The sequence below is a fragment of the Mytilus californianus genome, unplaced genomic scaffold (genome assembly GCF_021869535.1).
Source record: "Mytilus californianus isolate M0D057914Y unplaced genomic scaffold, xbMytCali1.0.p SCAF_1, whole genome shotgun sequence".
In the NCBI taxonomy this organism is placed as follows: domain Eukaryota; kingdom Metazoa; phylum Mollusca; class Bivalvia; order Mytilida; family Mytilidae; genus Mytilus; species Mytilus californianus.
The window spans coordinates 44,100,802-44,122,499 of NW_026262581.1; the positions used below are offsets into that span (position 1 = coordinate 44,100,802).

Here is a 21,698-nt window from a genome sequence, read left to right on the forward strand (position 1 = left end):
GTATATATACTTCGGAATAAGATGATTGCGTTCTTATGTACAGGTAGCAAATCAGAAATAATATAAAATGTGGGATCTTTAACATTTACTGGCAGTGACAGAACTTATTGGTTATTATCTTATAGTGTTTGACAGTGACTAAATTTCCCTACTAGGTAGTAGGATTTCTTACCGTTAGAACATTATAAGAAATACACAAGTCTGTATTAAAGTAATAGTAGTTAATATATTCAATCCTTTTTATGCATGTTATCCTGGATGCATTACGCAGTAATATGTACAAGGGTCTTCTTTTTCACGTCCTCTTCATCTTACAAGTAAAGGAATTTTGAATACCCTTTTGATACCAATATGTAATGTTTTTCTAACAATAAGCATTTGCCTGCTCCTCATGAACCATGTTTATTTCTCAAATGTTATTTTATTACTAGTTTATTACTTTTAAAATGACTTTTTTATAGCTGGAGTAAGTATCCTTCACGTTAACTACAAGCATATGTCCTATCAACATGGGTATTTCAAGAAGGATGTTTACTACTAGCGCAATGCCATCTGTATTGGTGGGGGCGGAAGGAAGGGTGTACAGCAACTTATCTTTCCACCAATTTTGGCAAACAATCCTGCTACTATGCTGACTATGAAACATTTTGAACATTCTCGAAACAGCTGTGTTAATAAGGTGTCATGGAGTATCAATAGTAAGAATATGGTCTGGTCAAAGTCCCTAAAGTCAACTAAAATGACATTATAGTAATGTCCACTATATTATGTATTACATAAAGATTATCAATGATGCATGTACATGAGGTCAATGTCAGTTGATTCCTGTCTAACCTGATATATCGAGTTGACCAAGAAACTTTATTAATGATCCATGCGATGTATCAAAGAGATATAGACATTGCAAAGGATCCCATATACCAAATGTAAGTATCCTATAACTCATAGTAAGTGAGAGGTTTTCGTGACAAAGTATACAGTTTTTAAAACACTCGCTGAATCATGAATGGGGTGCAGGACAATGGACATCTAACAGAGGGACACTTCAAAGCTTAAGTCATCTTTATGCATGTTTTTTTAAAACAAGGTATGGAACGTCGATGTCTGCTAGCTACGTTCTGAAATATTATGAAGCTTTACACTAATAGTAAATGCCGCCGCCACCGCCGCATAAGGTGGCACGGTAGTATTTACATTCCGGAATTTAGGTTGCTCTTTTGTGTACCCTACTTAAGTCAATGTATCTGAACATTGTGATTGGGCAAAAAATACAATATCTACTGAACATACTTTTCCAAACTGAGGGATGAACAGGTGTAGAAAAATATGAAATAAATTTTTATACAGGTGAAAATGAATTTTTGAGAATTTTTTGAAATCATGTATTCGCTGCATGATAAAAGACCTAAAAGCACTAGTGGCCTTAGGTTTCTAAAAATTGAAAAAAGTAAACGGTCATCATACATATTCAAATTAATTTCTGAATATAATAATGAAAGTACTTCAGTTAACTGTGTATGCAGAATTTTGGGCAGTGTTAGAAAGTGGTGAAAATTCTAAAAAGGTTACCATTATCCCTATGGGCCAGAAAATACTACCGTGCCACCTTAACTGGTATAAATATGATGTACACTAAATTAATTAAGGTATTTTTTACTTATTCAATTTGTAAGTTTATCAATAAAAAGTTGATTAAGGGCAAATAGAATAAGAACAGCCCTTAAATTCCACCCCAGGGAGTCAAAATTGCTGCTTCAGCAAATTTTGCCTGATCTGTGGGTAATAATGACAAAATTTACCTAGAAAGTAGAACTTTATAATTTTAATGTAACTTGCAATAGATTTTTATTTATAAATGCTCGCTTTAACCTTTCGACACATGTGCAACTACTGGAATTTAAGACGCGATATATTTTATTTGCCTGTACATCCTTTAACTTTCAACGAAATGCATAAAGTGCATAAGTTTTTATTTTTTTCCACACAAGTACAGCTATACTAGTTTTCTACAAGTTTAATTTGTAGTTCTATGGTAACATGACTCCAGTATGAACTTTTTTGGGACCAGTAATTGGTTAAGGGGTCCTTTCTTATTCAATTAGCCCCCATATTTTGCTGAAATAGAGTTAGTATTAGGGGTTTCTTTACATTGATAAGACAATTTGTTTGGACAAAGAATGTGATTATCATTGTGTGTCAGAATATTAGATAGTTTATTTATTTTCTATGCAAATGTCATGAATTGTTTTAATTTTCTGACTTTGAAAAGCACAAAAAAAGTAAATTGATTATGAAAGGGGACATAAATTAACTAAATGCATACATGAGAAAGAGACACACAGCCAACTTAAAGATATATTCTAGTACATGTATTGTCAAAAAGATTTAAAAATAATAGTATACTGCCATCTAAAGAATTTTGTTATGTTGCCTACATAATCTGGAAATGCTTAAAGGAATGTAAGGCATGCTGTAAAATGTGGAATGGACTTTACTATCTTTTTCATGATTTGGTACTTATACTGTTTCTTTCAGTCAGATTAACTAGAAATAGAGTTTGCAATCCAATAATTCCTCCTGACTCATCATGTTTTACTCCTGTGCTGATTTGAAACATTGTATAATTGGTTTTTGTTCACTCCTTAAGTAAAAGTGGTAAGATGAAAAAAAGTGAAAATCTGCCAGCTGGGGTAGGGGTATAATTTTTTTGGGGGGGGGGGGGGGGGGGGCGGGGGGGTAAGAAATAAGTGCAGACTAGTATTCCCTATTGTAATATGTTTCCATGAAAGAAGTCTATGCATCATTGACTGGTTTCAAGTTTGTGATGTCTTTGTTAAGGTGGCGCGGTAGTATTTACATTCCGGAATTTAGGTTGCTCTTTTGGTGTCAGACCACCAATTAAAAATCCCAATCTGTTCAACCAAATTTTGCAATTTTCACATCTTTCTAAATATTTTACCTTAAGTTTAACTTCATAGAAATCGGGTATATCCTGAATCGTACAGGTATCACCTTTCTACATGCCAATTTTCAACATACCTTTAAAATCTTATAAGAAAGAAGAGACCTCCCGAACTGAGGTACCACTAAAAATAACCCCTGGTTTTCTGGAAATCTTAAATTAGTATACTATGGAGCGCATTAATCCTCAACGTTTAATGCAAACTCATAGACAAGTAAATTTTGGCTCAACATGATCTTAATATATTTCTCTTTCACCAAAAGTTTCATTTCTGCAAATTTGTTGGTTAGTTTAAGTAAACAATGACATCAAATGCACTATTTTTTGTCCGAGTAGGCCTACTTTTACATACGTTCTAAGCTGGAGGGAGTCATTGGTGGTCTGACACCTATTGTGTACCCTTCTTAAGTCAATGTATCTGAACAGTGTGATCGGACAAAAAATACAATATCTACTGAACATACTTTCCCAAACTGAGGAATGAATCAGGTGTAGAAAAATATGAAATAATTTTTTATACAGGTGAAAATGAATTTTTGAGAATTTTTTGAAATCATGTATTCGCTGCATGATAAAAGACCTAAAAGCACTAGTGGCCTTAAGTTTCTTAAAATAGCAAAAAAAGTAAACGGTCATCTTACATAATCAAATTAATTTCTGAATATAATAATGAAAGTACTTCAGTTAACTGTGTATGTAGAATTTTGGGCAGTGTTAGAAAGTGATGAAAATTCTAAAAAGGCTACCATTATCCCTATGGGCTAGGAAATACTACCGTGCCACCATAATAAATATCCTTGTGTCAAATAACTAGTGCAACAAATTGTCAAACCAAAATGATGATAATAAAGTAAGCCAATTTATCTTGACGACAAACAACATTGGATGTTAGATGTGTACTATTTCATATTTTGTCTTAAATACATGATTTTTTATTAGTTATTGTCTTTGAACTAGCTGTCAGTAACTTCGAGTACTCTCAGTACTGTACTTTGTGTCTTTTGTGTTGTGATGGATGTATATGAATACCCTACAACGTCAGGTCCTTGTTTTTGTTAGATGTTTTTCTGCTTTGTATCATTCTGATGAGTTAAGCCCTTTTTAACTGATTTTTATAGTGTGTTCTTATGTTGTACTCTTACGCCACTTGTTTAACCCCACCAAAGTCCCATTACTACTGCAGTTTGTCAAACACAAAATGCCGATATGGTATGATCAACTGAACCTGATGACAAACTATCCTAAGTATGAGAGCTTACTTGTAAACGATCTCAAGACAAGATGCGTTCACAAGGTGTCAATATGTAACAATAGCATAAAAATGGTTAAAGTTTTTGCATATTTGTTTCACAAATGACGACGAATATGTTTCAATGTCGTAACTACAATGTCACGTGTGAATCAGGATCTGCTCACCTTTCAGGTGTACCCGAGAAATCACCCGGATTTTGGTGGGGTTAGTGTTGCTCAGTCTATTTTTCTTTGCTGTGTTTTGTATACTGTTGTTTGTTCTTTGGTGATTTTCTGTACTTTACTCATGGCGTTGTCTATCAATTTGTCATCGATTTTTGAGTTTAAATTTCCCTTTGATATCTTTCGCCTCTCTTTTGTAACTTTGTAAGCAGGATATGATTTTTTTTAAGATAAGCCAGGTTGAGAAGAGAATCAATCAATATCTTTGTCGTCTTTTTACTATCTGAAAGGTAATACCATGACGTGTAGGTATAATTGTATGGATAAAGGAAGATAATTCTAATTTTATATATAACTATAACAAAGACATCATTGATATTTTAAGAACAGATGCTAGATTCATGCACGATGCACAATTTATTTAATTTTCTTGACAGGTATAGTTATACAAATACACATCATTTGTATCATGAATACCTGTGTATATATTTCATTGATAAATTTCTTAAAATTTTGATGGATAGGATGTACATGCTGTTACGCACTATGTAGTGCTAGTCACAAAAGTAGTGGTTAAATTTGAGAAAAATTGATAGCTATCAAGTCAGCCCCATAATGGTTTTGATTGCATGAATGCAATCTTTACCCAAAAACGTTAGGTCTAGTTGTATTGAGAACTTGATGAAATACTTTGATATTAATGATAAAAGATCAAATTGGACCTTATCACTTAAGTAAGAATTAATTTATATCCATAATCCTATAACAAAGTGTAGCTCATATAACGTTCACACTTAACCTAGTTTTATTGCATTTTTACATGACCAGCCACTTGGAGATACCCAAAGCCTTTTGCACATTGATGAGCAAATGTCGTAAAATACTACCCGTACGAAATTATAAGGCGTATTACGCCTGGAAATCTGGCGTAAACCAGGCGTAAGTGGTAGTTACGTGTCCAGATCCAGGCGTAAGGGAACAGGAAACGTAAATTTGTAGTCCTTACGGGCGTAGAAAATATGGTAAACCTGGCGTAAATTGAAATAAGCAAGGCGTAAATTTTCCTACGGGCGTAAAACTGTTGGTATGGCGTAAATCATAATACCCATAATGCTTTGTTGATAAAGGATCATGGGATTTTTTTTCAAAATTTGGCTCTTTGGTATTATTTTGCAAGAGTTGGACTTATGGCAGCTTTATATATTCAGGGACAATTAAGCTTGTTTTGTGCTTTTTGGAAGAAATTGGAATTATGGAATCAAATTGATTAATGAAAATTGTGAAATAAAAGGAAAGTAATATACATGGTAAAAGATAATTATGTGAGTAACTAAGTTTTTTTTTTTAACAGTAATTTTGAATTCTGAAAACCTTCATCCTTGGATGATAACATTAAAATCTTTCACATTAAGTTAAATTGCAGTATTATCATTGATATTTTGGTTAAAATGACATTAATTTAAAAAAAAACTTAGTTAAAATGCTGGTTTTATTTCAGGAAGAATTAATTGTCATAATTCTAATTTAAACTTAAACTTATTTGAGCCAGTGTCTGTCTAATATGTATTTATTTATATAGCTTCTTCAATTAATGGTTAATATTTCAAGTGTCATGTCAAACAATGAGAAATTTAAGCAATAGTACAGAAGTTTGTATCAAATACACAAAAGTATACACAGCTTAAGGGTAACACTGATTTAAAATAAGTGTAGTATTATGTAAGGATATTACGCCTGGTTTTTTTATTGACCAGGCGTACTCATTTGCATATAACGCCTGGTTTTCTGTGGACCAGGCGTACTCATTTAAATATTACGCCTAATTTTACGCCTGGTTTCCGCCTCAGTTACGCTTGGTTTCCGCCTGGTTTACGCCTGGTTGACGCCTGGACATGCATTCCGTAAACACTACAATGACGCCCTGATAGAGTATGATTTCTACGCCTGGTTTCCGTGTCATTTACGGGCGTCCCATTTCGTACAGGTAGTATCAAATATATATGGGATTGTTCGAAATTTATAACTGTAGGATTTGTTGCTATTTGTTGCTTTTGTTCCAAGTTTTAAAGTCAATACAACAGAGTCGGGATTTATGTGTCCGCCATAAAGCTTGGTTTCTGAATAGCGTTAGCCAGAACTACATCTGGAAATATTTTTTTTTTCAAATTTTATCTTATAACAGTTGTACAATTTCATTCTGTATTTCGGGGAATATGATACTGAGTTTAAAACTTATAATTAGATTCGTTTAACACTTTATTCAATTTTATATGAGAAAGAGTTCTGTATCAAGAAATATATAGAGCAAATTATTGTTCGGAACATATCAAAGTCCTAAAGACAGAGTTTATTTACATCACGTGACCTGGATGTACCATAAAAAGTCGATCTCTCAGCAATTACATTGGAATCAGGCGAATAATGACTGTTATTTTAATGCAGAAGTATACCTTGAAAAATACACTACTTTGCATTTTGCTCATAGTTTAGTGTGTTTGTTATTTGTGTGTGTAGAGACCAAAATGGTGACTGGAATAACTGGGCCTTTAAACACATTTTGTGATTAACAATTTCTGTTCTTTTCTTGTGAATTGGGAACAATAAGTTCGATACAATAAAATGTACATGATAAAGAAATCAAACCTACAAAATCAGCCTTATAGATATATGTCATAAGCGTAAAAAGTAACTGTGCGGTGTCACTAAATTGTAGAAATATATTGAACCCTGCAAGCCAAGGAAAAATCAGTTCGATATATTACAGTACCCGACAAATCTTGTATCCAAAAAAAAGACTTTCTTTCATGCAAGACAAACAAAGGTTAAAGGTAATAATAGAAACAAACCAAACTGAAAGTAAAATATGGCAACAATAAGTTATAAATTTCATGTGTCCGAAGTGCTTTTCTGGGTTTACCTTCACCAGGAACACTGAATGAAGAATATTTGAAAGGCGAGGATGTATAAGAATCGAAACAGTTGAAGAGCTGTATGACCCAACAAACCTAAAATGATATTCACTTCCATCTATCAAAATTTGCCTGAGGGGGTTGTAACCTTAAAAAAGCATTTTAAAGCAATGACGACTGTTTATGAAAATACAGAATAATGGTATTACAACTTTTATTAAAACAATCATGTTATTACAATACACAAAACATAACAATACAGATCTAAGAGAACATGAATGAGATATTGTTACACAAGTGTTCATTTACCGGTGTTTAAGTTCAGATTGTTATAGTAATCTTGAAAATATCAAACCATTAAATGGGGCCACTGAACTATTATAATACGATGCAAATATCTAAAAATACATACAGTGGAACGGACAAAAAGAGGCAAAACTTTTGTGCAAAAATTAAAAAACTTAAAATCTTTTTTATTACGTTCCCAAAAATCTACAAACGTATATAAAAAAAATTCTTATCTTTTATTTTCTAATAAACAATTGTTGATGAACAAAGAAAATATTTTTCCCACAATAGTGTTCTCAGTGACATTTAAACAAGATAAAAAAAAACTTAGTGCGACTTACTGGATACTTATCATACATAACTTCATGTATAATTAAATGATTGTCTATGTCTGATATCATTAGTTAATTGATGATGCAGTTAATGATAACTGGGGTAAAATTTAAGGTAAACATAATATAGTATTAAATAAAAATAAAAAAATCTTGAAATAGGCTGACAGTGTTGTTTTGTCATTGATTTTCTATAATGGTAAAAAATATTGAAGAAAAAACAGTTGTTATAAACGGAAAACAAAATCATCCTTGATATGCAAATTGATCATTTATTATTTACATGTATCCGTATCCCAATATTTATAGAAATGTTCTCATTTTTCATTAGTTAAAATCAACGTAAATATATGTAAATATATTTCAATATAGTATTTTTACATAAAAAAAAAGTTACTTTAATTTTTAATTTTTTGAAAAAATAAAGTGTTACTTGTTGTATAAATCGTATCCACTTAGACATTTTCTTCATCTTTTAAAAGAAATTACTAGATAATCAAATCAACTCTTTTTCAATTATTTTAAACCATGAAATTTCAGTCGCTTAGTACTGTACTTCATTTGTACTAAATTGTTGATTTGATGAAAAAAAACATACCTCATCAACCTGGTTTGTTAAAAAGGATTTGTACAAAATGTAAACAAAATACACATAAAAGCAAATATGTAAATATATCCGAAATGAATAAAACTTGGATTGCAAAGTCATGATATTATGCGTCCTGATATGAGATTCATTTAATAAAAAAAAAAAAATACATGAGGCAATCATCTTAAATTAAATAAAAATATAATTGACTTGTACTATTCTGTACTATTTAAGTACATGACTTACTTACGACACAAGTGCTGTAGGTCATTTGAGTATACACAGGGTGTATGTAGTTTTTATGTCTGTGACATGGAGTCAAAATTTGAATGAACGTATGCACGTATCCCTTTGAAACTAAACAAGTAAATTTCATATTAAACAGGAATTTTCCTAAGTGTTACTGTAAAACCTTAAGGCTAATACCGGATTAACGTCTACTTCAAATGTGTATTTTAAGTATGAAAAATCACATATGCTTACTATACAATTAAATTTTGATTATCACTTCAATTTTTCCTTCTAATCATCTGCTTGTATGAGTGTGTTTTCTTTGTACTTTTTGAAATAAGTTATTTTTTCATTGATTCTGACATCATCTAATGCAACTTGTCACCGAATTTTTACTTGTCACGAGCAACTGAGATTATCCCTCTTTTAGGTGAGTTTCGTGCTGCTCAGTCTTTGGGTTTTAGTGTAGTGTTTCTTGACTACTATTTGTATTTTCATCATATTATTGTTTGGTTATGATATTGTCTGTTTTTTTCGATTAGCATCTTATGTCATCTTTTCATTGTAAATAAGATTTACAGCAAATTACAACATGTAACATTTATAAGATAATAAAAACAATACCATGTCATTTTAAATAAATTGCAAAAATATACATTATCACAGTCTACTTGAGGCTTAGCCATTGAAATCATCGGACACTATCGACTTTGGAAATAACCTTTCATGCGTATCTAATTTCCTACACATTTAAAACTTTTTGCATGGATGATTTTAACATACATCATATTTTAATCAACCAACAACTGAAATCAATAAACTAACATAGGAACGTTTCGACTTCTTTCAAGTAAATGAGAAAACATAGTACGATAGGCAATCTCAAGTTATTCAAGAAGAATAATTAAGGGGGTTGACATCACATCGGTAACAAAATATTGACTCATGGAATAGCACTTATTACATAAATACTCTACATATATAACTTTGGAACAGAAATAATTTGATGTAAATTCAACAGGATATCTACATTAGTGATATGTTCTTTTATGACAAATCCAAAAACTGGACAGTTAGTTGTTAACTTAACTTATCAAAAAGAAGCATTTGCCATAGGCTTGACAAAAAGCATGTTTTTTTATATTAAATACAAGAAATCGTCATATAACCGAGTATAATTCTTCCTCTCTACATTCTAAAAGGGTGCTAAGAATACTTCACACCCCTGATCTAAAACAGGGCGTGCTAAGATACCAAACTTCCTTATAATTTGAATAAATTGTTGATACAGATACATGTCTTGCCTGTATGTAGTTTTGATAGCATAATTCAAATGTTGAAATAAAATTTTAAAACTTGAACATGTAAACTATGCAACTTACAATGTCAATCAACCATGATCGACTTTGTAACTTCGTCGATTGGACAAAAAATAGATGTATATTAACATGATTAATGCAAACGGGGAACAGAATGAAATTTGTAATATTTAAGACCTTGTATTACAAATATGAAGTAATATTTCTCTAGATCATACGTTGGAATGTCATTGCTTGGCACTTTTTTCTCTCTGGTAGCTTAGTTTTATAAGAACATTCATAACATAGTGCAAGAAAATGTTTACGACAGAAGTGGTACTTGGTTGCATTTAATATCTAGCCATGCAATAAAACATGATATGGCTTTCTTTGTCTTTGAATATAGACGTTCATAAATTATGCGATCCGGAATCTAAATATTTAAGAAAGTTGTTGATTTTACATATACTGAAAAACAATTTTTATAAACAACAACAACATGCAGGGCTACTGTCACCATTACTTGAACAACAACCTTTCTTTTTCTCTTCTTTTGGTGGAATCTGATTCTGTGTAAATGTCAAAAACACCTGTTCAAGTGTCGTCTGATGAACAGCATAGTCTTCAATATTATAGTCTTTCTTTGCACGTTCCATAGCACTAAATACCGCAGCCAATGGAATATCTGCATCCGGAATTTGGAAATGACAGTAGCCATGGTGATGATCAAATATTTCACTGTTGGGAAACGTTGTTTTAACAAACTGTTTCAGTGGTTGTGTAGAAGCATGGAATCCACTTTCCTCCATTTTCATTTGACAAATAAGTGTGTATCCATGACCAAACTTGTTTTTTAAATGTTGTGGACTTCCATAACAAACAAATTTTCCATTAACCATGATGACTACTTTAGTACATAAGGCATCACACTCTTCCATACTGAAAAATAAATGGGAAATACTTTTAATTATTTACATAAGTAAACTAAAATTATAGAATAACTAATCCAAGAATTAAAATAAAGAAAAGTGTAAAACGAGTGATCGTACAACACATGTATTCACGAATGCACGTAGCACATGAGTTATTCTTACATTAGCCACTGACTTTGTAATGAAAATAATGTAAAAAATGAAAGGAACTATGTCTTTTCTCACGCATTCTCAAGAATATTGATGCAGAGTCATCGACAGCGTCTTGACAATACACATTGTTGTATGAGGTCAGAGGAGTAAAAACAATAAGTAAAAGTACCATATATTAAACTTTACATGTTACTAGTAAATGGGGGTAGGACTGTTAACTTCAATCTAAACACATACCTATGTGACGTAAGAATTAACGTTCTCCCACTGGCTCTAACTTGTGAAAGAACATTCCATAGTTGTCGTCTGGCACCAGGATCCATTCCAGACGTTGGTTCGTCGAGTAGAATAAAAGGAGGGTCCCCAATTAAGGCCATAGCTGTACTTAATTTCCTCTTGTTACCACCGCTGTCAAAGGAAAACCAGATCTTATTTTAACATAAACAGCACATCTATTTGTGTAAAGTAGTTGAAATCGAGGTCGTTCACAAAAACTTAAAATTGATCCTTCCAAAAGGTTATTTTTCAGATGAAACATTTGACTTAAGTTATACTCTATCGAGAAAGTGTATACTACATACTGCATGTCTTAACTACAAAATCTTTTTTGTTGGTGTCTTTGTTAGATTTAATGTATGTTTGTTTGAATTATTTGGTTAGTTGTGTTGTATGTCTGTGATGTATGTTTACACAGTTTTGGCTGCTGGATCCCAATTATTGTCACATTAACCTATTATGTCTGTTTGGGTTGCTCACCAAATTTTTTCAATATAACGGAACTATAAACAACTGTCATATAAGTGGGAGGTGTAGCTAGCTATAAAACTAGGTTTAACCCACCATTTTCTTCGGAAAATGCCTGTACCAAGTCAGGAATATGACGGTTGTTTTCCATTCATTCCGTTGGATGATAAAGTCCCACGTTTGATTTTGTCAGTCTTTATGGACTTCCCCCTTTTTGAATTTACCTTGGAGTTTAGTATTTTTGTTATACTTTTTAGAAATGTACAACTTACAATCATTTGACACACTTTAGTTGACCTATTTCTTTAAGTATTTGAGAAACTAAAATAAACCAAAAAAAACCTTCTTTTATCACTAAAACATGAAATAATGTCAAGGTATCTGACGGACATATATATACCTTACAGTAATTCTATATACCAATTATAGTAGATACAATTCTCAAACTAAATGGTAAAGTCAAGAGATTAAATCTTTACAGTTTTTTATGCAGTCGTTCAAGCATGAAAATCAGGTCTAGGACACATTGACAACTGACAAATACTGGACGGAAACTTCAGTCTTTAAGCATCTGTATACAAGATTTCACTCTTCGTCCGTCACAAATATGAAGAAATATAGAAAAAACTCTGAGGCAACAAACAAATAATTCTTTAGTTTTACAGGTTAGTTTTTAGATCTTGAAAACTCGCAGTTTTTTACTGACTGGTAAATGAAAATTTGATTCATTTTTTTCATTTCATATATAGAATCAATTAAAACTGAAAGTTTGAAATGTGTGTTGTTTTTACTTTTAAAAGTTTTAATCAATAATAATTGACACTTGAAATACGTCTAGTCTCAACCTGAGAATGTGTAACAATTTATGTCCAAAGAAAAAACGAAGAATGGCCAAAACTGAAATATACCTGAATACAAAAAGTTGAATTTCGTACATATTTTACAATTTATTTGGGTTTTCTAATCTGAAGTTATTTGGTGAAACAGTTTTTGTATAATTTTTTTTTATACTAATACATTTACCTGTACGTGCCACACTCCCGATCTGCGTACTTCTTCAACATCATCACGTCCATTATATCATTAACCACACCTTTGATTTGGTTCTCTTGCACGCCACGCAGCCGAGCATACATATACAAAGTTTCCCTTCCAGTCATCTGATCAATTAGGGCATCAAACTGAGGACAATAACCAAGATTTTGTTGAACTTGTCTCATATGTTGTTTTATGTCATATTTATTCATGAAGGCATTACCCTTCGTAAGAGGAACATCCCCGGTCAACATTTTGAATGTAGTGGTTTTTCCAGCGCCATTTTGTCCCAACAATCCAAAACATTCGTTAGGTGCAATTCCAAAACTGATACATTCTACTGCATGAAACCTACCATAATATTTTGTAAGGTTCTTAACAATAACGGAATCTGTTTCCATTAAATGAGTGACAGAATTAGAATTTATTCTATGTTTTTCCTCGGCGACATCATTATCCTCTTGTTTTCCATCAATGGAGGCTTCGTCCGATGGAAAATCCGAGACCGATGTACTATTTCCATTGTTGACTTTGTATCTGCATTTATTGAACACATCATTTTCAATCATAAACAGAATAGCAAAGTAAACAACTCCTTGTGCAACTAGGAACAATATGTAAAGACCAACTCCTGGATAGGCAGTGTCGAGATAGTTAGAAGAGTTTGGGAAGCATATATCACCGCCATTCGAATCACAGCCTGTAGGAAGGTCAATAAGAAACTAGTTATTGAAATGAATATAAGCTATACAGAATAGATTAGTTTTAAGTATAAAAACATTCAATTCTTTATATTTGGATCGCAATTATTGTCATATTAACTGTCTGTTTAGGCTACTCACCAAATTTTGTCAATAAAAAAAACCAATTGTCATACAAGTGAGAGGTTTAGCTAGCTATAAAACCAGGTTTAATCCACAATTGCTTCGGAAAATGCCTGTACCAAGTTTATTCTGATATAGTCTTACTTTTTGTCAGGTTTAATGGACTTACCCCTTTTTTAACTTACCTTGGAGTTCGGTATTTCTGTTTATATTATTTATATTAAAATGAAATTGTTGAAAATTGCTTCCAAACATTTTCAATTTACGCAAATGTAATTCTTCTTTGTTTTGTCCAAATAGATATGTTCTGCATTCCTTAAATTAAGGAGCTGCTGTCTTTCACAATTTTGTAACATTTCTAAAAAGATGATGAATATTTCTTTTTTAGACAAGGTTTGTTTTTCAGAAACAAGAATGAACTGCATAATTAATTATAACCGAATAAAATCTTGTGCTACAACCGCACATCGAGTACAAGCCCATGTGTTCGGTTTTTTTTTCTTTTGGCGATAGTTTTGCATAGTTTCTTGGAATAAAGGTATTCGATGAGACAAGAAAACGAAGAAAACGTAACGATGATTAATGAACATAAGTAATGGTCAAGACCAGGTGACATCTGTAAATCAGTTATGGTTACCTTGAAATGATTGTATTGAACAAATAAAGTTGACCTAGAACTCAAACTTTCAAAAATAAGGTCATGATCAGGTGAATCCTATCATATGGACATGTATACCTTTGACCTATTGACCATTCATATTTAAGCTTTTACTAATCTTTTTTGAGAAACTAACCAATAACAAAATCGACGTTGAACCAAACAAACCAATTTGAAAATATTTGCACTGACCATAATAAACTCATCATAGGTACCAGGATCAAAATAATATGTGCCAGACGCGCATTTCGTCTACAAAAGACTCATCAGTGACGCTCGAATCAAAAGAGGTTAAAAAGGCCATATAAAGTACGAAGTTGAAGAGCATTGAAAACCCAAAATTCCGAAAATATCGCTTTTGCAATCTATTCCTGGGGTAGAATATCTTTGGTATTTCGAAAATTTTGTTCACAGTTAATTCATTATCGTAACCATATTAATGATAATTCATGTCAATATAGAAGTGCTGACTACTGGGCTTGTGATAATGTAGTAGATTTAACATCTGCCAAACAATACTTATATATACATGATAAATATTCAATAAACTATGCTAAGTTTTCATTATTGATGTTGTACACCAATGCATATGTTCATGAATTGTATCAATTGATCTAAGAACTTATTGAATACATTCCATCCTTTTTCACATTCATACTAGAACTTAATGCGGGTAGGTGCACTGTAACATAACCAATGACTATTCAAACGAAAGCTTGGTTGGAACGATTACATGTATACTACATTGAATATCCCTATGAAAAATTCAAATAATAACGTGACAAGTAATGCATATACATAGCATTATTGGCACCACTGTTTGGAATTTTCGGTTTTTAATGCTGTTCAACTTTATATTTGATTTGGCATTCCAACTGTTTTGATTCAAGCGTCACTGATGAGTCTTGTGTAGATGAAACGCGCATCTGGCGCACATAATTATAAACCTTAAAATTGAATATGAAAATGGGGAATGTGTCAAAGAGACAACAACCCGACCATACAACAGCCGAAGGCCACCAATGGGTCTTCAATGCAGCGAGAAACTCGTTCACCCGGAGGCGTCCTTCAGCTGGCCCCTAAACAAATATTTATACTAGTTCAGTGATAATGGACGTCATACTAAACTCCAAATTATACACAGGAAACTAAAATTAAAAATGATACAAGACTAACAAAGGTCAGAGGCTCCTGACTTGGGACAGGCGCAAAAATTCGGCGGGGTTAAACATGTTTTTGAGATCTCAACCCCCTCATACCTCTAGCCAATGTATAAAAAAACAAACGCACAAAAGTACGCACAGTAAAACTCAGTGCAAGAGAAGTCCGAGTCCGATGTAAGAATAGGAAACAAAAGAAAATAAACAAAATGACAATAATACATAAATAACAACAGACTACTAGGAGTTACTTGACTCTTTGATAAGTGTATTATAAAACTCGTGTAAAAAACCTTGGCAAACGTATTAAGAATAAATGAAATTTGTATATACTGCTCTTCGGACACAGGTTTCATCATGAAAATATAATGTCTAACTTAAAATACGTTGAAGTAAGTCATGTAAATATACCATAACCGAACTGAAGATTAATAACCCTTTTAAATAAATAATATGTACTGATGGCCGGCATAAATTATAGTTTCCATAACAGTACAGTTTTCTGATACATTATTCAAATTACAAAAGTTAACCATTGTTGAGGTCACCGGAGAAATTACACCTTGCTGTCCGCTTCTTTTGTCCAATGAGCGACAAAACTAAAAGTCCATAAAAATATCTAATTGCAAACTTATTTCTATGTGATTTCATTTCTTAATTAAGCCATTTTGTAGTAAAACTTGTTCACTACACCTTCCCCGATTATAAATATCTAACAAATCTAGAGCAAATATATATCTAGACTTACTTGACTGGCAGGACGCTGGATATCCACTTTCGGAACATGCTTTGGTATACCCCCAGTTGACATACATGCTCATTAACGAAGTTCCCATGCAGTAGTTTGGAAACAATATGGCGAATGCAAGGTCTAACGCGCTACCAATAGAGTATGTATTAAATCCGGGTATTTTGAGGACAAATACTGCAATCAGTGTAGCAAGACCTGCAATAGATTTGATGTTTTATTGAAGAGTGCATAATCAAAAATGGAAGAGTGTCCATGCCTTTTCGGTAATGGTTACCCATTCTCTTTTGCGTGGTAACAGTTTTCTTAATGGCCATATTAACACTTATTAATTCATTTAAATATACTAATAAATGTTCATTTGCAACTTAATCTACATCATATTGTTTCTTTTGACTTCATGATGTCTGTGTCAACATTTACTTTTCACTATTTAGGTTCAAACTTCTGATGTCTAAAAATATGTTACGGTGAGCTAGATCTACTTATATGTGAAAATATTGCAATCAGCCAACTATTGTACAAATAACAGGTACACAAATAAACGTGCGTCAATGTTGAGCAAGCAGTACCGTGGTTATTTCTTTTTGCGTAACAGTTCATTTTGGGGTCCTCTTTGTGGTACGAGTTTAAAATATGTCTATTCTTGGAAAAATCAGAGAAAATGATTTTCATTTAAACAACTAAAGCTTCAAGTGTCAGGTGTAAATTGCAGGATAAAACATTATGTGTACCTTGTTGGAAATATTAAATGTATTTGTATTCGCTAGGAAACAGGAGAAAAGCTTGGCGAGTTTCGCTTTTCGTCCTGTTTCTAAAGCTCGTACAAATAAATTTTATACTTTCCGACAGTGTACATATATTGTTTATATATTTACACTGTAGAACATTGATAGAGTCTGCTCCACCACTTCGGTTCTCTTCAGAAATAAAACTGACCACTGTGAAATATATAATAGGACCCTTGACAAAGGTGAGCCGAACTCTGATACAATACTTAATACTCTGATCATAGATATTAAAATTTTAATGCGTTTTATACTGTTTAACTCATATTTTTTTTTCCTTTCAAAAATTTTACTCACCAATAATGATATTCAGCATAGTCATAGCAACCATTCCAGATGGAGCTGATGAGAAAAAAAAGCTGACCGCATACGTTAATGGGAGAAAACTCCAGGCATAGAATACAAATATAAGGAAAACTATCCCTAAGCGATTGTCATCCACAAAAGCCTCTGTTTGAAATGCTGCAAAAACAATCAATATCAGCAAAACTGGAATAAGATAATTGATCAAATCCCATAGAAAATTTGATGCCCAGAAAGCAATAGAACTAACTCCGCTCACTTTCTGGATATGCTTTGCTCCAGATGACCGTTCTTTGATCAGGAAAATGATAAAAGTGGCTGTCAAAAACGCCATTCCGAACATAATCTGAAAAGCAAGCGAAAAGGCTGTTCCAATATATGTAAAGAAGTTAGCTCGTTCATTCTCGTCTACTGTAAGTTTAAAGGGCGAGTTTGTTGTTTTGATAGAATATAAATCACTGTTCATAGCGTATTTAAAAATTGCATCCATCAAATATGCTAAAGAAATTGCAGGTGTGTGGAATGGCTCGCCATTAAAATAGGCTATCCAACTGTTACTAGTTGCAAGATAAGCGCCTATCATATATTTTGTGTTGAATGTTGATATTCCCACGCTATCAGCTTTATTCATGAGGTATGTACTGATATTGGATGCAGCGGCGGCATCTAAAGCGGCATTACCGCTGCTAGTAATAGCATTTGAATATTGATTGGCAATGTCGAATTCAGCACCTGTGGTTGCATTGCCATCATCCCAAATAGCTGTTAAACCAGAACCAAAAGACGACAACTCCAAAGCTAATGCAGGATCCGCGGTATTACCCGGCGACGACTCCACGACGAGCAATCCAAAGATAGTGAAAAGAACCGGCATTATCAGTTGCACTAAGGTTACCACACGATTTCTCCATGTCTGAATCATTTTCTTTACAAACATTCCATAAAACTGCTGCATTGTCAAGGCAAGTCCAGCATTTTTCTTGACATTCTCATTAAATGCTGCAAAAAATAGTTGAATAAACTTTCTGATGTTAGTTGACGTGAATACATTCTTTGATATTTAACTATATTTAGTTCTGAATGAGGTATCATTAATATCAGAAGTTCATTACTGGTAATGGACTTCTGATAATATCCATAAATTGATTAATCAACAGTCAAATTACTAAAACTGTATAGTGTTTATATTACATCACATTTCTATAAATTGTAAGAAGTATCTTAAGAAAAGGTCATTATTAAAAAATAACGTTCTGTCTTTAATTCAATTAAGTAATAACAGTTAATGGAAAATTTATCAAAATACTTAATAAATACATTATTAAAATCAACAGGTCTTGACATATTTATAAAAAAATCACTGATTCTATAACTGCGATTCTAATACCGTTATGACAATGCAATGATGACAATATTTTTTGATTTTGATTGATTTTGTGTCATTCAAATAGTGGTGCTGCGAAGGGTTAAATTTTGGCAATTTTTATGGACCAGCATAGTATCTTTTTTATGTGTAGCTCATCTATATGCACCATTCTATAACAATTACATTGTGGAAAAAGAACGAAATTTTGCTCTGAAAATTATTTCAACAATTATTCAAGTAGTTTAAAAGCACAAAAAAAATAGATTAAATGACAATAATTATTTAGAAAAAAAAACACTGTATGCCTTACTAAATTCATCTTTCATCTAGCAATGGTATTGCCGAGACAAAACGATTCGAAATAAAGCTAACTTCAGTAACTATCATCTATAATATAAACCTTTGGCTTTCATATTGAACAAAATACAATTAAAGGATAAAATTGTAGCGAAGTATGTGTTTTTTTTTACATTTATTGTGATCGAGGTAGTGTTTGCTTGGTATTGCTTTGTCTGTTGGGTGTTCAACTTTGTATCTTGCTACCTAATATAACAAAACATTACAAACTATAGATTATTGACATACAATAGTAATTTGTGTTGTACAGTATCGATTTTTTAATTATTTTCACTGTTTCATTCATCAAGATATTCATATTTCATACGTACCGTTATACGTTCCATTCTGCATTAAATTGTTGGATTTAGACTGTCCATTTATATTGGGTAATGGTGGCGTTTCATTAAAACTTGACCGTTTCTCTATTGAATCGCCATTCATTTTATTTGCGAGTGGTGGAACATTCTTTGTATCAACAATTGCACTATCACTCATTGGTCTTTTTTCATCATGCACAAAAGCTTGATTTTGATAAAGCACATTTGCTTCACCGTTTTGATCCTTCTCGTCGTCATCAGTAGCAGATGCACCAACCCTTTAAATGAATTAAGAATCAGTGGTTTGAGAAGAATTTTATTGACTTGATAATTTTTGTTACTTAACGCCTATTTCAGCACTATCGCCTTTTATATGGATGCCAGTTTTTATTGGGGAAGCCGGAATACCCAGAAAGGATAGCAGACATTCAGCAGGAAAACTAACAATCCTAAATAATTAAAATTGGAGTTGAATGCACAAGTCACTTGTGGGGTAAGAACTGACAACGTCAGTGTTGACAATAGATGAACTACTTACTCCTTTCGGCGCGAAAAGAATTTGAAGTTGTGTATTTCGTAATAAAATATCATTTTTTATCTAAATATACTGTTGACACAGAGATATGTCTCGCCTTTTTGTGATTTTATATATGGCAATATTTAAACATGTAAACTATGTAAAACATTCAAAGTCAAGGAACGATGACTGAAGGTGCAGGGCCAAATAATCGCCATGTTTATAATCACTTAGTTTCTCCAAGAAGGTATTTCGTAAATTACACTGTGACATATTTTAGAACACATTGATTATCGTCTGAAGGTTGCAACTGGTATATACTTGTAATTGACGTTAATGACCTGTACCAAGTTAAGATAAGCTGTCTGTAATTAAGTGGCTGGTGGTGCTATAAAAAAGACAAAATGTCTGACTGAAAACGAATAATTTCAACAGAGAAAAACTGACAAATATAAAAGAAATATAAAATTTATTACCAAAAAAATTGAAATAATATAGTATCGCCCTTGGGAAATCATCTCAGTTACTTTTGAAAATATTTTAGCTAATTTTGAAAATATTTCTCCGTCGAATTCCCTGAATCCTGATCTGTTGTAAAGCGTTTAGTTTTGTGCGAACTATGGATGCTTGCGAAACAGTGGTTGGCGGGGAATTCGACGTGACCTGTCCTATCAACTGTAGTCTAACTACAAATGTTATGAAATGTGAGTTGTAAGTTGATAGAACTTGGGGGATAAAAAATTGTCATTTTAAAGACTGACCAGTGACAAAAAATGCAATGAATGGCAGTGCAGAGGTATTGCTGCGTAGCTGAGATGTACCCGTCAAATGAATGAATTGGGGTGGCGGAGGGAATATTTTTTGGATAGACAAGACATCTTGCAAACTGACAAGAAGACTGAGCGTTATATATCAAAATAATTTTCAATAGTAATTATTTTTACGGCTATGTTCTGACCGCCAAGCTATAAATTCCTGACGAAAAACAAAAACAAACACCCGAAAGTCGTTATAGATCACTAAGAGAAGACATCTCTACCAAGCAATAAAACGCAGCTATCGAAACAATTATAAACAAAATTATATGCTATATATACAAATAATTTAAAAGAAATGAGAAATGCCAATGCTTATAAAACTCTATGCCAAATACTACTGGTTCCCTTTAAACCAGCCTAAACACAAACTTTAACAAGTAAACTATGTTAAAGTTTCAAAGTCAATGAAGCATGATGAGAGGGCAGTGCCATATAATCTCCATGGAAATGAGACTTGCAAATGTTAATTAACTGCATACCAAATATCATTGACTTTACATAAGTGGTTCGTCTTTAACTGATCTAATCACAAACTTAAATATGTAAAATATGCAAAACATTCAAAGTCAAAAGACCATGGAAATGAGATGTCCCAATGCTAATACAACTGCATACCAAAGACCATTGACCTACCACAAGTGGTTCCCCATAAACTGGACTAATCACAAACTATTACATTGTTGATGCCGCCACTGAAAACAGCACACCTGAGTCTCGCTTTGTCGACTTCTTCGGGGCGAGTAAAAAACAAATGGTTAATAGAAAATGAAAGTCAAAGCTATATGTTCATTGTGCATTTCAGCTGATTTACAATTTGTAACTGTTGCAACTTTTGGTATTACAGAGAACTTAAGTTTGAACATATAGTAAATGATTGAATAAAATTGGTGATTAATATATTCTAAATTTCAATCAGTTTTTGTCGACCACCACATCAATAAAATATGGTAATATCAGTCGTCCGTCCGCAATTA

General features: G+C 32.5%; 1 protein-coding gene across 1 annotated transcript in view; it reads right to left on the bottom strand.

Moving 5' to 3' along the window:
- Window positions 1-7,481: 7,481 nt before the first annotated feature.
- The window catches only part of LOC127701586 (phospholipid-transporting ATPase ABCA3-like), a 44,772-nt gene continuing 30,555 nt past the window's right edge, over window positions 7,482-21,698 (bottom strand). The window contains exons 14-19 of the mRNA XM_052205550.1: window positions 19,402-19,667; window positions 17,362-18,366; window positions 16,277-16,474; window positions 12,875-13,586; window positions 11,345-11,515; window positions 7,482-10,961 (exon numbers count right to left, since the gene is read on the bottom strand). Of these exons, the coding sequence (XP_052061510.1) occupies window positions 10,505-10,961; window positions 11,345-11,515; window positions 12,875-13,586; window positions 16,277-16,474; window positions 17,362-18,366; window positions 19,402-19,667 (2,809 nt within the window). The 3' untranslated portion in view covers window positions 7,482-10,504. The remainder of the gene's footprint in view (window positions 10,962-11,344; window positions 11,516-12,874; window positions 13,587-16,276; window positions 16,475-17,361; window positions 18,367-19,401; window positions 19,668-21,698) is intronic.